The sequence below is a fragment of the Athene cunicularia genome (genome assembly GCF_003259725.1).
Source record: "Athene cunicularia isolate RWA chromosome 3 unlocalized genomic scaffold, athCun1 chr3_part1, whole genome shotgun sequence".
Classification (NCBI taxonomy): domain Eukaryota; kingdom Metazoa; phylum Chordata; class Aves; order Strigiformes; family Strigidae; genus Athene; species Athene cunicularia.
The window spans coordinates 70034693-70048427 of record NW_020799097.1 but is presented as its reverse complement, the minus strand read 5'-3'; the positions used below and the strand labels follow the sequence as shown (position 1 = coordinate 70048427).

Sequence of the window (13735 nt, the reverse complement as noted above, 5' to 3'; positions counted from 1 at the left end):
AAAGGGGGGGGGGTTCTGCATAAAACAGGCAAGATGCTAAATTTTCATTGTTCCCATTTTATTACATTGCAGCACTAATAAATTACCTGCTTTAACTCAGGTGAATACAAGTAGTTTGCAGCCATTGATAGCTTGCTACTACTGGAAGAAAGGAAGATTGATTTTATGTGAGTTTATATCTTGTGGCTGATGGAGTGAAATAGATAAGTAGGTGCATGTTCCAACTGAACAGTTTTTACCAGCAAAACATTTGGCAACTTTTTTTACTTTTTCAGGGGCTAGCAGAGAATGAACTCTCACTGTGGGTTTTTGTCTATCCAGCTACCTCTATTCACAAAACCTGTGGAGAATTAACTGTCTTTGAAACAAAAATCTTTTTCCTAGTTGAGTTGAGATTGGCCAGTCTCCTTTAATAACTTTTCAGTTCACCTGTACATGTGATTTCATCAAGAAACCACGTTAAAGTGCTTACTCAGGATTACTCCTGATATTTTTATTATTTGTTCGTGTTAGATGAAAAAGTGTGACAAATATAACATAATGTTATTGCAGATCAAAACCTTGGAGCAGGACAGAACTATAGAAGAACTCAGTAAGTCTCAAGGCAAATTGGAAAGAATGAAAGAAAAGGCTGAGAAACAACTTATCTCTGTCAAATCAGAACTTCTCTTAAAGGAGCGTAAAGCTACTGAAGATAAAGAGAAAAACAAAAATATGTTAGAAGCAGTTACCAGTGAGATGAAGGTGCTTAAAACAACCCTTGCAGAATTAGCAAAAAGAGAGAGACAGGTAGGTGTATAGGTATTTGACAAACGCTAACTGTCACTTAAAATATGAGAATGTGGTACAGGTGCAACAGCTATCCAGTTGTGCTAAAAGCTTTTGTGAACATTAGTAAACAGGAAATTTTAGCTCACACATGTGGGCCAGATTTGCAGTTGTGATTCTGAGAGGCAAAGCCATTCTTCAAGTTATATATTCAAGAAGATGAATAATAAATATAGGCATTGTTTTCTTTGTTCATTGCAAAATATATCACTTTTTTGAGAGGTATAAAAATGCTTTAAAATCCTTTTAAAATCTTTTTAAGGTATGTTTTTTCCATATATCTTAGGTATAAAGCTTACCAACTTCTCCTCATCCGTTTCCTTTTATTTCTCTTCCTCTGTCTCACACTTTCTCCTTGCCAACTGCATGAGATTCAACAAGGCTAAGTGATAGGACAAGAGGAAATGGCCTCAAGTTGAGCTATAAGAGAGGTTTAGATTGGATATTAGGAAATATTTATTCACCAAAACGGTTGTCAAACACTGGATTGGGCTGCCTAGGCAAGTGGCTGAGTCACCATCCCTGGAGGTATTCAGAAGACCTGTAGATATGGCACTTAGGAACATGGTTTAGAGGTAGACTTAGCAGTGCTAGGTTAATGGTTGGACTTGATGATCTTAAAGGTCTTTTCCAACCTAAGTTATTCTGTAATTCTGTGTTACCATGTATAGGTCATAAATTCAAAGAATGTTGGAAAAGATCAGAAATTTTAAAAAAACAAACCAAACCAGACTTAATATTAAATGTAATTATTTTGGATTGATTTGTGACACATAACTTTATTAAATTTTAGGTAAGAAAGATTTTTGTGGTAACTCACCTTGGAGAGGCTGTAAGGAGTTTGTGGGAAACACATTAGTAAATGTGTTCCATTCTAATTAAAAAAAATGTTAAGTATGTAAGTAATTGGCCTGCATATTGTGTTTTGTAGCAGCATTATAGATGGCATAATTGTTTAAAGCCAATAGGATGCTTCTTTACAGTAAAAAGCATGTAATTTAAATTCCTTATTCCAACTGCTTCAAACTTTGTTAGTTTTTCCAGCTAAAATTTTTACTCTATATGCTGGCCTTAGCAATGGCTCTGGATGAAATTTAAGAATGCTATTCCAAAAATGAGTCAGAAATATTTTTTTTTTTACTCACGTGGAGGATAGACAAAAAACCTGGGGATCTTTCTTCCTGGGAAATTTTAGGACTGTTTTGTTTTATAATGAAGGTTAGAAACTTGGCAGGAAAATTTAATTTCTTCGTATGTTTCATGAGGAAAGGAAGCTTCCCGCACACAGAAGGAGGTATGAATTATATTCAGGAAATTATTCCATGGAGTGACACTTTAGTTGCTAAAAACACATAAATGTTGAATTTTTACTGTCAAAACCCAAGGCTTCAAGCCACTTGAATACTGTAGCAGTGTTCTTTGTCTAAATTTGAAGAACATGGGAAAAATGAGGTTAAGTGGGCTACAAAGTGCATAATGCTTAAGCACAGCATAGCACTGGTTCTCAACCTGTCTGGGTTAGTGAACGGAAAATCTCAGTTTATAATTCACCATCATCCACAATCGTCTGCAGCACAGGAACATTTCAAATACCTGCAGGTGGAACTATACTGCTAAACTGGGAGCAAAGCTGTTGGCAAGACCAGTGCCTGGTAATTGTGCAGTGCTGATCAGCAGTAACGGCACTTTGAGAATATGAGAATTGCCAGTAATATTCATAGCATATGCTCCTGTATCTTAACAGTTTACTTAGCTGAAATTTGTCCTTAAAATAAAGCTACTGTTCCTAAGGAAGAGAATTAATTCTAAACTTTCTCATTAATTAACACATGAGTTTTTTTCCTGACTTCTTCTGATCCATTACCCAAGAAGAGTTGCTTCCTTATCCCTATCCCTGTGTAGTTTTTCACCTGCTTTGGACTCGCTCAGTCTTCCTTCTCAGGGAGGGTAAACCAGACTAGACTTCCCTCACTCTCTGTAAAAGGTAACAAATGCAGATGTTAAATTATTCTCTGAGCACGTGTGTATAAATTTAATCTGAATATAAGCACAGCCATATAACCTGTGTATGTATGCATTTGTAAGAAAACTACTAGAAACTGAAATTGCTGTTACCCAGTCGAGTTGTTGATGTGACCAGGTTGACCATGCATTTGCATGTTTTTTTCAGGTATACTCTGCTGCTTGCCATGGATATCATTATGTGTAATGTTAAATAACATCATCATATTTTGTGGCTGTTTTCCATGCAGAATTGAACTACTGCCAACTGGTTAAGACATTGATTTGTCTTCTGATCATAAAGGCAGGCAGAAAATACACAAGTGAAGTCAGAAATTAAGATCAGATTGAAATAATTTAAAATTAACTCAGAATTGGGATTTAACACAGTGTTTCTGGTTGTTCTTTGCTCTTTAGACTGTTAATTCCTACTAAGTTTAAGAGGAAAATTTAGCTTTGGCATTTGTGTCTTGTTCCTTTTTTCCTTTTTCCCTTTTTTTTTTTTTTTTTTTTTAAGAGACTGCACAGAATCAAAGCATCTGAATTTTCAGAAGTGAAGACCTGTAAGCAGGGTGTAATAACACTGCCAGTCTGCTTTAGGATTGATTAACAGTCAGTTTTGGTGGCTATAGCAAATAACAGCAAAGAGTGCATATTCTTGAACAGACATATAAAACCAGTTTAAAAAATGCTGTTTAAAGCATTATAAAATCATACTGTAGAGTAAAAACCATAGAGAGGTAAAGCAATATGTGGAGTCAAAACACTAGAGATTACTAGAATGGATATATAGTGAGGAGTTAGTTGGATATATTGAAATTTTATGAGTAAGTGTAAGTTTACAAACATCCGTGCTGGACTTCCTCTCTCTGTGGAGTGAAAAAAAATCCTTCCTGATTTCATATTTCATTCTTGCGTATTTCTGAATATAAATAAATATCAACATAGCTGACATTCATTTTAATAAGACTAGACAAAGGGTATGCATAATGACCGATGACAAAAGGATGTTCACATGATAACATGACCACTGCAGTCAACTAGAGATTATCTACTATCCTTATTTGCAGTAGTACTTGGAGTAAGACTATAAATATCAATGTTTTGGTTAAGTTTTTTATGTTTTTGTTATAGAGATTTTTCCCAGTCTTAGTTTCCTTTTTTTTTTTTTTTTTTTTCTTCTATTGGAATAAGACCCCTTCTACTTTTGTGCAGGTACAGCATAAAACCAGAATGTAGTGTCTTGTTTTTTACTTCTGCTCCCCTCTCTTATATCTTGGGTTAATGTTCTAAATTGCATTACTTTCCTTTTACTTCAGATAATTTTACTTCAGATTGTGTCTACCTTAGAAATATTAACTGCTATTGAAGAAAGCCTTAAATAGAGTTAAATGGTACTTCTATTATCTTCTAGTATTTCAGCAGAATTGTTGTGTTCTTAGTACCTCCACTGCATTGGTTTTAAAGCTGAAACACATTTCTTGTTTAATGTTTATCTAGAACTTACATGTTTTAGTGCAAGATTTTAGAAAGTTGTTCATGATGTGCTTACAGCTCTGTATCCATTTAAGAGTATAAACATGCATCTTTCTCCATGTGAGACATTCTAAAGATTGTCCAGAGTGTATAATCTGTCGCTTTTGTTTGGATTTTTTAAAATTCAGATTGAATTTTAAGTTCTGGTGGGGCATTTTTGCATCCAAGAGTGATGGTTCTCTTTGCCAATTTACGTGGAGAATTTATCTTTGTCATCAGTCCTTCTGTATTTTCACTGAACTACAGCTTGATCTGCACTGTACTTTATATGCCACAATATAATATTCAGAAAAGTTGTTTTTTGTCTAAGTGTTATTACATTAAAGTGGAAAAAAACCCTCAATTTAAAATTCATATAAATGAATGGCTTAAAGGATTTCTTTAGGAGCTCCATGTACTTTCCAGTTTAGGTTATTGGCTGATTAAAGTTACTGAATTCTTAGCATATTAATTGCACATTCAGTATAGGTATGACCTACTTTTTGTATCAGAAAACAGTGATATGATTGTTTATACATTTTAATTTGTATCTATTCCTTCTGGCAAAATCCTGCTGATCAATAATCTGTATCAGTGCATCAAATTTAATTTGATTGCATTTGATACATGGTTGTAGTACAATTTGATGTACTCACAGTTGCTGTAATTAAATCGAACAGCCTGCAATAGGAAAGATGGGAGAGCAAGAAATTCAGTGCAAAGCGCAGACCCCACTGTGCTCCCAGGGGACCACTTGGGTTTGCTGTATAGATGTCCTGTGGGGATTTAGTTCATCCAAAGACTGGATCTTTGAAGAGTGTTGCCTTGATCTTTTAACATAAAGTCTGCATGGAAACAAATTCCAGCTCTGCTGCCTGCTTATTCTGTCTGTGATCCAGATGTATAAAAAAAATCTTAAGCGTCTGCTAAATTGTCCTTGCCCAGCACACTGCCAGAGCCCCATATCAATGGCCACCTGAGTTGGTGTTGAAGAGAAGATATGGGAATTTGGGGGTTTTTGGTGTTACATTGTTCCAGTGTTTCATCCAAGACAGAGAGCTGAGACTGAATTCTCCAATCCTTCTGCCCTATGCTGTCTTGGTTTCCATGTTTGTTTTTTTGAACTGATGGCAGCTCCTTAGGGTGTGTACTGGGATGAAACACACTCTTTGGCAAAGTCTTGGAACTGAGACCTTGTTTTCAGGGTTTTTGCAGCTTGCCTCACAAATGTTATAACTGCTTTAGAGTTCTCCACACTATTCCTAGGGTTGGAGATGTATTTCAGGAGTGCTTTTATCTCTATTTCAGGAGTTCATTTATCTCCTCACCATTAGCTGTCAACTTGATTGATGGAGTGAGTGCTGCCACACCAGAGCACAAATCTGGCTTCTTGATGGTTTTGATGTTTTTGTGACATTTTGAATCTGTCATGCTTGGGAATGGGGAGCTGGACAATCAAATACCAAGACAAGCATATATCCTCCAATAGGAACATTTTCCTCTTTTAATTGTGTGTTGATGATAAGGGGTATTAAGGCATTGGTCATATGGGCTGTGTAATGCATTGGCCATTGAAGAGGCATTGATGTTTGACTTATAATGATCCATATTGTGAGCTGAGTAAATCAGCATTCATGTTCATCTGGTCTTAAGTTTTTAATTTAGTTACTGGCAGGTCACTAGTGATCACAATTACTTGTGGATGTCTGTCCATTTGGAATTGCAGAGAGAAACCTGATTTCTTTAATTATTTTGCCAAATACCCTTTCTGTGATATATTTTCAGCACCTAGGCACAGAAGGAAAATGAACATTTCCCAGGCTGCATCTTGAATTTTGGCTGCATCCTGATTTCAAGTCAAAGTCAGACTGAAGGATGTGCCAAACCTCCACCCTTCTTCTAACTTCCTCCTTTCTACAGCGGTTTCCACAAGGAAGTGCAGGGTGAAGGTGAACGGTGGCAGGAAGTGGTCAGGAGTTTGAGATCGGGACCACGACCTTTGCCTCTGTTGTGGGCTGCACCCACCAGAGTTTCCAGTTGCCTGTGTAGTTTGCAGTCATCTAGGTCAAGTAGAGCTCTTCCTGTTCTTTCCTCAGTTTTTGCTGTTGAGTCAGCAGGGAAGATATTTAGTATCCTGTGAAGAATACTAAAGAACACATGAAACTCTGTTTGGTGTTCAAGATCCTTAGCACCTCAGCTGTTTATGTGTTTTGTTATTTGAGGTACACACCAGAAGGCTGTTTCCATCATCTTCAACTTCTTTGTATTGAGCAACAGCAGAAATTCCTATATTTTGCACCACTAATACAAATGCTTGTATTTTTATGTATGCATATATGTGTATGTTTTCCAGGCATCTCCTTTGCTTGGTATTTATTTTAATTCCTTTCCACTTGCTCTTGCAGCTGGCAGATTTCCGAGAGGTGGTCTCACGGATGCTGGGCCTCAACATTGCTAGCCTGGCTCTTCCTGACTATGAAATCATTACACGTCTTGAAGGGTTGATTCACTCTCATCAGCACCACTACTTCCCCTGTGTCTGCCTCAAAGAAGTGGCAAGGGCACCAGAGGAGCACTCACAAAGAAATGTACAGTTTCTTCACTGAAACACAGGTTTTATAAGGAGACAAAACAAAGTAAAATTTTCCCTTGTGCTTCCCTACCTGCTAGATGTCCATAGAAAGCAGATTTTTATTTCTGTTCCCTACTCTGGACATACTGACTTGGGCTGATTTTTAGTGTTTCAGCAGGGAGACAACTGAATGGATAAAGCCAGCAGCCTAGAAATAGCAAAGGGAAAATCCCTGGGCAACGTAATACTTCTGCTATGAAAATAACAGTCAATATGTGAACAATGTATAGCCCTCCAGTTTCACTGCAGATGCATTGAAGGCATGGGCCACCCGAGGTCAGTTCACAGTTCTGGGAAGTACTCGCTATTGAATGTCAGATTCAGTGACATTCCGTGTGCTTTTTATCTCTGGGTGATGGATGAAATAAAGTGGTAGTTGTCCTGCTGCTGTTCTTGCAAAATGAGACCTCTCTCTGCATTTTTACATATAAGGACTTCAGCTCCAAGATTGGAAGTTAGACAGAGGACTATCACAATTTTGGGACAAGGGATTTTTTTCTTATGTTGTTTCCTTAGTCTGCTCTTGTGCCAAAACAAAGTTACACTTTTTCAGCAAAGGCTCTTTCACAGAGTCCAGTCATGTGCCTGATGTAGATCTATTTGGTAAAATTGCATGTTGCCCTTGGTCATGATACCTTGAAAATTTTTCTTCTAGCTTCTGTATTCCTTGGGCAATTAATCCATAGGTCAAATAGTGGCAGTTCTTTTGAGTTAATAAAAAGTTATTTTAAAATGCTTATGCACTACAGAAAATAGTTGAATTACTAGTCTTTATTTTCAGAAAAGCAATGACAAGGTATCCAGAACTACCTGTTAATCATAAAAGCTGCTTGTCTATCACCCTTTCTGAGTGTGATTAAACTTCTTGATTTTTTAAAAGAAATTTGAACAATAAATCTGTTTTAATAGCACACTCAAACATGATTCTGTGTTTTCAGTTGTCTCTTCTCATTATATATTTTGTATGGATGTGCAGAACAGTAAAAAAGATTTACCTATTTTTGTCTGGCTATTTGTGGACTTTCTACAGTATCTGAGCAAATGATAACCCACTCACTAAAACTGAGCACAGTATTTTAAGAAAAATGAGACTTTTTCAAGGAAGTGTGGTAATTTTGGTATCTGGCTAGGGACTCAAAGCATTATAGGTTGGTTTTATTTCACTTGCCTCTGAAGAATCATTTCTCAGTGACTTGTTGGTAAAAAACCAAAAAACACCCAAGCTTTTGCAAAATCACTCATTTGAGGAGATGTGGTAAATCATATATTATTATACTCCTGTGTCTATCTGGATTAAAATCAATTTCCTTTCTTGTTTTATAATGAAACATTGTTATTCATGTACAGTTTAATAAATGGAATAAAGGAAAATGCTAATATTAAATTATACAGACTTAAACTTAGGAAAGCACAATTTTAAAGTAAGGTAAAAATTGAAATGTAAATATTTTTAGGCATGATGTCTTGGGAATTTAGAGGGTGGAAAAGGATATAATCATTTTCTAATTCTTCATGAGAGAATACAAGTTTAAAGCTTTTGCTGGTTCTATAGGCACTTCTGCTTGAGTTATTACTAAACAACAAAACCAGTCTTCATCCATGTTAATAAATATTATACGAAGCATTTTTTACCATATTTTGCACATTAAATAAACTGTATTACAAAATTAGGTCCACTCAGCCCAGATAATACATTCATAACTTTAAGAAATAGTCTCTAAGAGTGCCAATTATAAAGTAAGTATGCATATTTCATGGTTGTGAGATGATTTCCTACTGTCTGCCAGGAGGCTTAAAATTTCCTGCCATGCTCAGCAGCTCTGTATCCTGCTGCCCCACCACCAGCGGTGAAGTTCCAGCCCCACAGAAGCCATCAGCAAAGTTCTCCGAATTACATCAGAGAAGGCAGGCTTTCACATGAACTTGGTAGTAAAGCCTGATTACTGTCTTCTGTGTTAAGCCAACAGAAAGTAGAATAAAGATTTTCTAATACCTTTTTCTTTTTTTCACATGGTGGATCTATATTTTTAAAAATATTAATGCTAATGTTTATCAAGGAATATGACCTCTTAGCTTATTATTAATATTCCCTGTATTTGCTTTACTTTGGAAGAGCAGTAACACCTTTGTTCATTTAGCCAAAACAAATAAAAAAAAAAAAAAAAGTAATTTGACATGAACAAAGTTCGGGTGATTTTTGACCCATGTAATTTTATTAAGCTCTGAACAAAGTTTAAACTGACTTGCAATTTTTTTTTTTTTTTTTAAGGTTTGTTTCATACAGCACTGAACTTAGTCTACCTTTTAGGAAAAAAAAAAAAAAAAGGCTTATGAATGTTTTCAACATTTTCAAACATTTTCTTCTTATTTAAACCAAGATGCATTCAACACAAGACAGATCTGATAGAAACCTGAAAGTGTGTGTTAAAGCTGTGTCAGCAGATACCCCTCTTTCAGCACATTATTTTTACTAGTTTTCTATTAATAAAAGATATGGGATTGAGTTTGCTAGCTGTTCATAATTACTCTTTTATTGTGGTAAAGGATTCTTGATTTATCAACAGAATACATATTAAAGAGAAAAGTAACTATGAAATCAAAGAATGGTACACTTACAGGGCTAGATCTTTTTTTCTCCAAGTAATAGCTGGACCAGCGCCAATGAAGACAACTTCATTATTTCAGATTGGCAGTGTTAAAAAAGGACAAAACAAATTAAAATGTTGCAACTGTAGATATTGAAATTACATAATTTACATACCATAAACATTGTAATAATAAAATCACAAAGCAAATAGAAAAATAAGTGTTATGATATTAGGAGTGTATTTAAATATATGCAACTGAATTTTTGTCTATACATCATATAATTGATATGTTCTTTGAAACATGATAGAACTATGACATCTCAAAGAAATTAAGTATAAAGGCTGAATTAGAATTAGGAAGCATAAAGACAGATCACATTAAATTACTCTTCAACTTAAGTAGCCCTAGAGTTCATTATTACTGTATAAAGCAGTTTACTTGCTTTTCTGTATTTTCTTTTGTGTGCATCATCCACATTTTCCTGGGGCTGTTCAGTTACTGGATTATTTTGCTCATTATGATGGTGCAAGGGGGGGGAATTCTGGATGACCAAAGTCATAATAGATTTTAACTAAAAAAAAGCTATGTGGAAAATAAAAAAAAAAGATAGCTTGCCAGAATAGAAATTGGAAAGAATGTTCAAACCTAATCCTTTTCAAATGGAAGATTTCAAATTGCTTTTTTCTTCTGTCAAAACAAGGAAGAATCCTCTACAGCAATGTTTTTGTGTTTTTTGGTTGTTTTTTTTTGTTTTTTTTTTTTTTTTTCTGGAAGAAAAGGAGGATGAGTTTATTAGATTTTACTCATAATTAGTCATGAGTCAGAAATGAAAGATCTACAGAACAAGACAATTTGCTTGAACAAAATAGATGACTCTTCTGACAGTTTTAAAGTCAGCTAATGAGCCGTGAGACAAAGAAGAACACTTCTTTTCAGAAGAGAATAAAGAGAACAGTTGAGATATGCTTGCTTTTTTTTTTTTTTTTTTTCCCCCTTGTCATTACTTACACTTTTGGTAAGTGGGAGAAACAAGAAAAATAAGATTGCAGTGTGGGCAAATGGGATCCAAACTTCCAAGAGGTCTCAGGTAGAGAAACCAACTCAGACAGCTTTTAGTAAAGCTAGGGATGGGACTGGAGTGCAGGAAGACTAACTAAGCTGGGAGCTGAATAGGATTCGGTCCCTAGGTATGTAAATGTACATAGGTGGGTTTTTTTTCCCCATACATTGAATGTTATTGTTTTGGGTGGTGAAGATGTGTGCTTGGTTATAAACCAAACATTCAATTTACTATTAATATTATTTTTAAATAGGACACTAATTTAATCTGGAAAAGGATCTAGAAAATATTCTTGCTAGTGACCTTAGTAGTGACAAATGCTCTTTAGAGCGTTCATTGAGAGGTCTGAATTCATTCCAGAAGAATAAACTTAGTTTCCCCTTCCAAAATTGGGATGCTGCCTGCTGGGGGCAATTGTTCCTGCCAGGCGGTGCAGGCAACCTCTGCCCGTGTGCTGTGGGCAGCAGAGCCCACTGCCGAGGGCTGCCTAGGTCTGGGCATGCTCACGCTGGTGCATGCTATCTGTGTCCCCATCGGTTGCCCAGTCCCCTCCTCAGCCATGACCCTCGCTGGCTGGGATGTTCTACCGCTCATCAGGCTGTGCGCTGGAGTTCTGATTACAAAAGAGATGTACGGTGGTAACTGGGGTGCTGGAAGACCTTCCTCAGTTGTGAGGAGGAAGGCAGCAGCACACCAGCTGAGCTGACTCAGCCCTTTCCCCCTCTGGTCATGTTTTTGTACAGTGAGGAAGAGCATGACCATAGCAGCTGTGTGGGCCATGGCAGGGCTGTAAGGAGAGCCTTGCAAATGGGGCTGTAAATCTGGGCAGATGGAAGAGCCACCTCTGGTCCCAACAGGGAGTGTCTGCAGTCTGTAACCTTCACTTTGATGGCCAGACTCCTCTTGAGCTCAAGCTGGTACAGTGAAGAAGTAAGAAGCACTAAGACAAGTATTTCAAAGCATTTCTCTGTGTATCCTTCATACTGCAGTAACAATGTAAAAATGTGCAGTATAAATTATAAAGTAGCAGTATAAACTGGTATGGGCAGCTACTCTGGCTGGCTTCTTGCCCTTAGAGGGGGTCAGAGCCTTACAGTTAACAGACATCCTAAAGGACAAGCAGAAATACAGTACTGACAGACAATTCTCAACCCTTCTCTGAAGTTATTTGTTATTTCTTAGCCTCCCCATGCGCCCTTAAATTTGCTGTCATTATCAATATCTTTCTCACCTTGATCTTTCACAGATCACTTATCTGCAGCAAAATCTCTGTGGCCAGCCCTGTTCTTCATCCAGCAAAGTTTCAAGTCTAGCTCCGGGTTGCATAGGGCTGCTGGAGAAATCTGTCCATGCTCTTGCTCTGCTGCTGCTTTCTGTCCCTTAGCCCTGGCGGCCTCCTCCTGTGCTACACACCTCACCTCGAGCCAGGGTGTGATCAGACTTTTAGAGCATTCTGTGAAGTTCAGCAGATGCCGAGGAACATTTAACTTTCTTGTGAAAGTCTTTAAGACTGCTGCAGACAGTTGAAGATGCTTCATACCCTTTTTAGGTGGTTTTCTGGAGCTGCTGAGGTAGGATGGTAGGTATGCTCTTGTGTGGGGAGGAGAAAGAGCAGAAAGGTTTTGGTCAGCCTAAAGGGATCCTATGAAACAGCAGCCTATGGCAGGCATATGACCACAAGGGGACAGATATGTACTGCTGGTTCATGGTAGGGGAGTGGAGCTGCAAGAAGAAGAAGGAATAATACAAGGGTAAAATGATGGCAGCAGATAAACAAGACAGGTGCAGGTGGAGATGTTTGAGAAGCAGCCTGCAATCACTTTTATAGCAGAAGTATATGGCCATCAGCGTAGATGAAGGAATCCTGCAGGTTATGGAATAAAAGTCCCCTAGAGCTTTCCTTGGAGATCAGTCCAAGCCACTCTGAGCAGAAAAGTGCTGGACTAGTGCTGAGATTATCACAGAATCACAGAATCATCTAGGTTGGAAAAGACCTCGAGGGTCATCCAGTCCAACCATTAACCTAACACTGACAGTTCCCAACTATACCATATCCCTTAGTGCTATGTCAACCTGACTCAAACACCCCCAGGGATGGGGACTCCACGACCTCCCTGGGCAGCCCATTCCAACGCCTAACAACCCCTTCTGGAAAGAAATGCTTCCAAATATCCGTCTAAACCTTCCCTGGTGCAACTTGAGGCCATTCCCTCTTGTCCTATCGCTTGTTACTTGGTTAAAGAGGCTCATCCCCAGCTCTCTGCAGCCTCCTTTCAGGTAGCTGTAGAGGGCGATGAGGTCTCCCCTCAGCCTCCTCTTCTCCAGACTAAACACCCCCAGTTCCCTCAACCGCTCCCCGTACGACCTGTGCAACCAGCTTCGTTGCCCTTCTCTGGACACGCTCGAGTCATTCAATGTCCTTTTTGTAGTGAGGGGCCCAAAACTGAACACAGGAATCGAGGGGCAGCCTCACCAGTGCCGAGTCCAGGGGTCAGATCCCTTCCCTGTCCCTGCTGGCCACGCTATTGCTGACACAAGCCAGGATGCCATTGGCCTTCTTGGCCACCTGGGCACACTGCTGGCTCCTGTTCAGCCGGCTGTCAATCAGCACCCCCAGGTCCCTCTCTGACTGGCAGCTCTCCAGCCACTCCTCCCCAAGCCTGTAGCGCTGCTGGGGGTTGTTGTGGCCCAAGGGCAGCCCCCGGCATTTGGCCTTATTGAAACTCCTCCAGTTGGGCTCAGCCCATGGCTCCAGCCTGTCCAGGTCTCTCTGCAGAGCCTCCCTGCCCTTGAGCAGATCAACACTCCCATCCAACTGGGTGTCATCTGCAAACTGACTGAGGGCACACTCGATCCCCTCGTCTAGATCATCAATAAAGATGTTAAACAGGAGTGGCCCCAAAACCAAGCCCTGGGGGACACCACTCGTGACCATCTGCCAACCAGATTTAACTCCATTCACCACAACTCTTTGGGCCCGGCCATCCAACCAGTTTTATACCCAGCAAAGTGTGTGCCCATCCAAGCCACAAACAGCCAGTTTTGCCAGGAGAATGCTGTGGGAAATGGTGTGAAAGGCCTTGCTAAAGTCAAGCTAAACAACATCCACA

General features: G+C 38.6%; 1 protein-coding gene across 3 annotated transcripts in view; it reads left to right on the top strand.

Moving 5' to 3' along the window:
- Positions 1 to 7875, top strand: part of CCDC170 (coiled-coil domain containing 170) — a 42759-nt gene extending 34884 nt beyond the window's left edge. For all 3 annotated transcript variants that reach the window (XM_026845996.1, XM_026845998.1, XM_026845997.1), the window contains 2 exons: positions 553 to 789; positions 6750 to 7875. In XM_026845996.1, the coding sequence (XP_026701797.1) occupies positions 553 to 789; positions 6750 to 6950 (438 nt within the window). In that variant the 3' untranslated portion in view covers positions 6951 to 7875. The remainder of the gene's footprint in view (positions 1 to 552; positions 790 to 6749) is intronic.
- The last annotated feature ends 5860 nt before the right edge of the window (positions 7876 to 13735 follow it).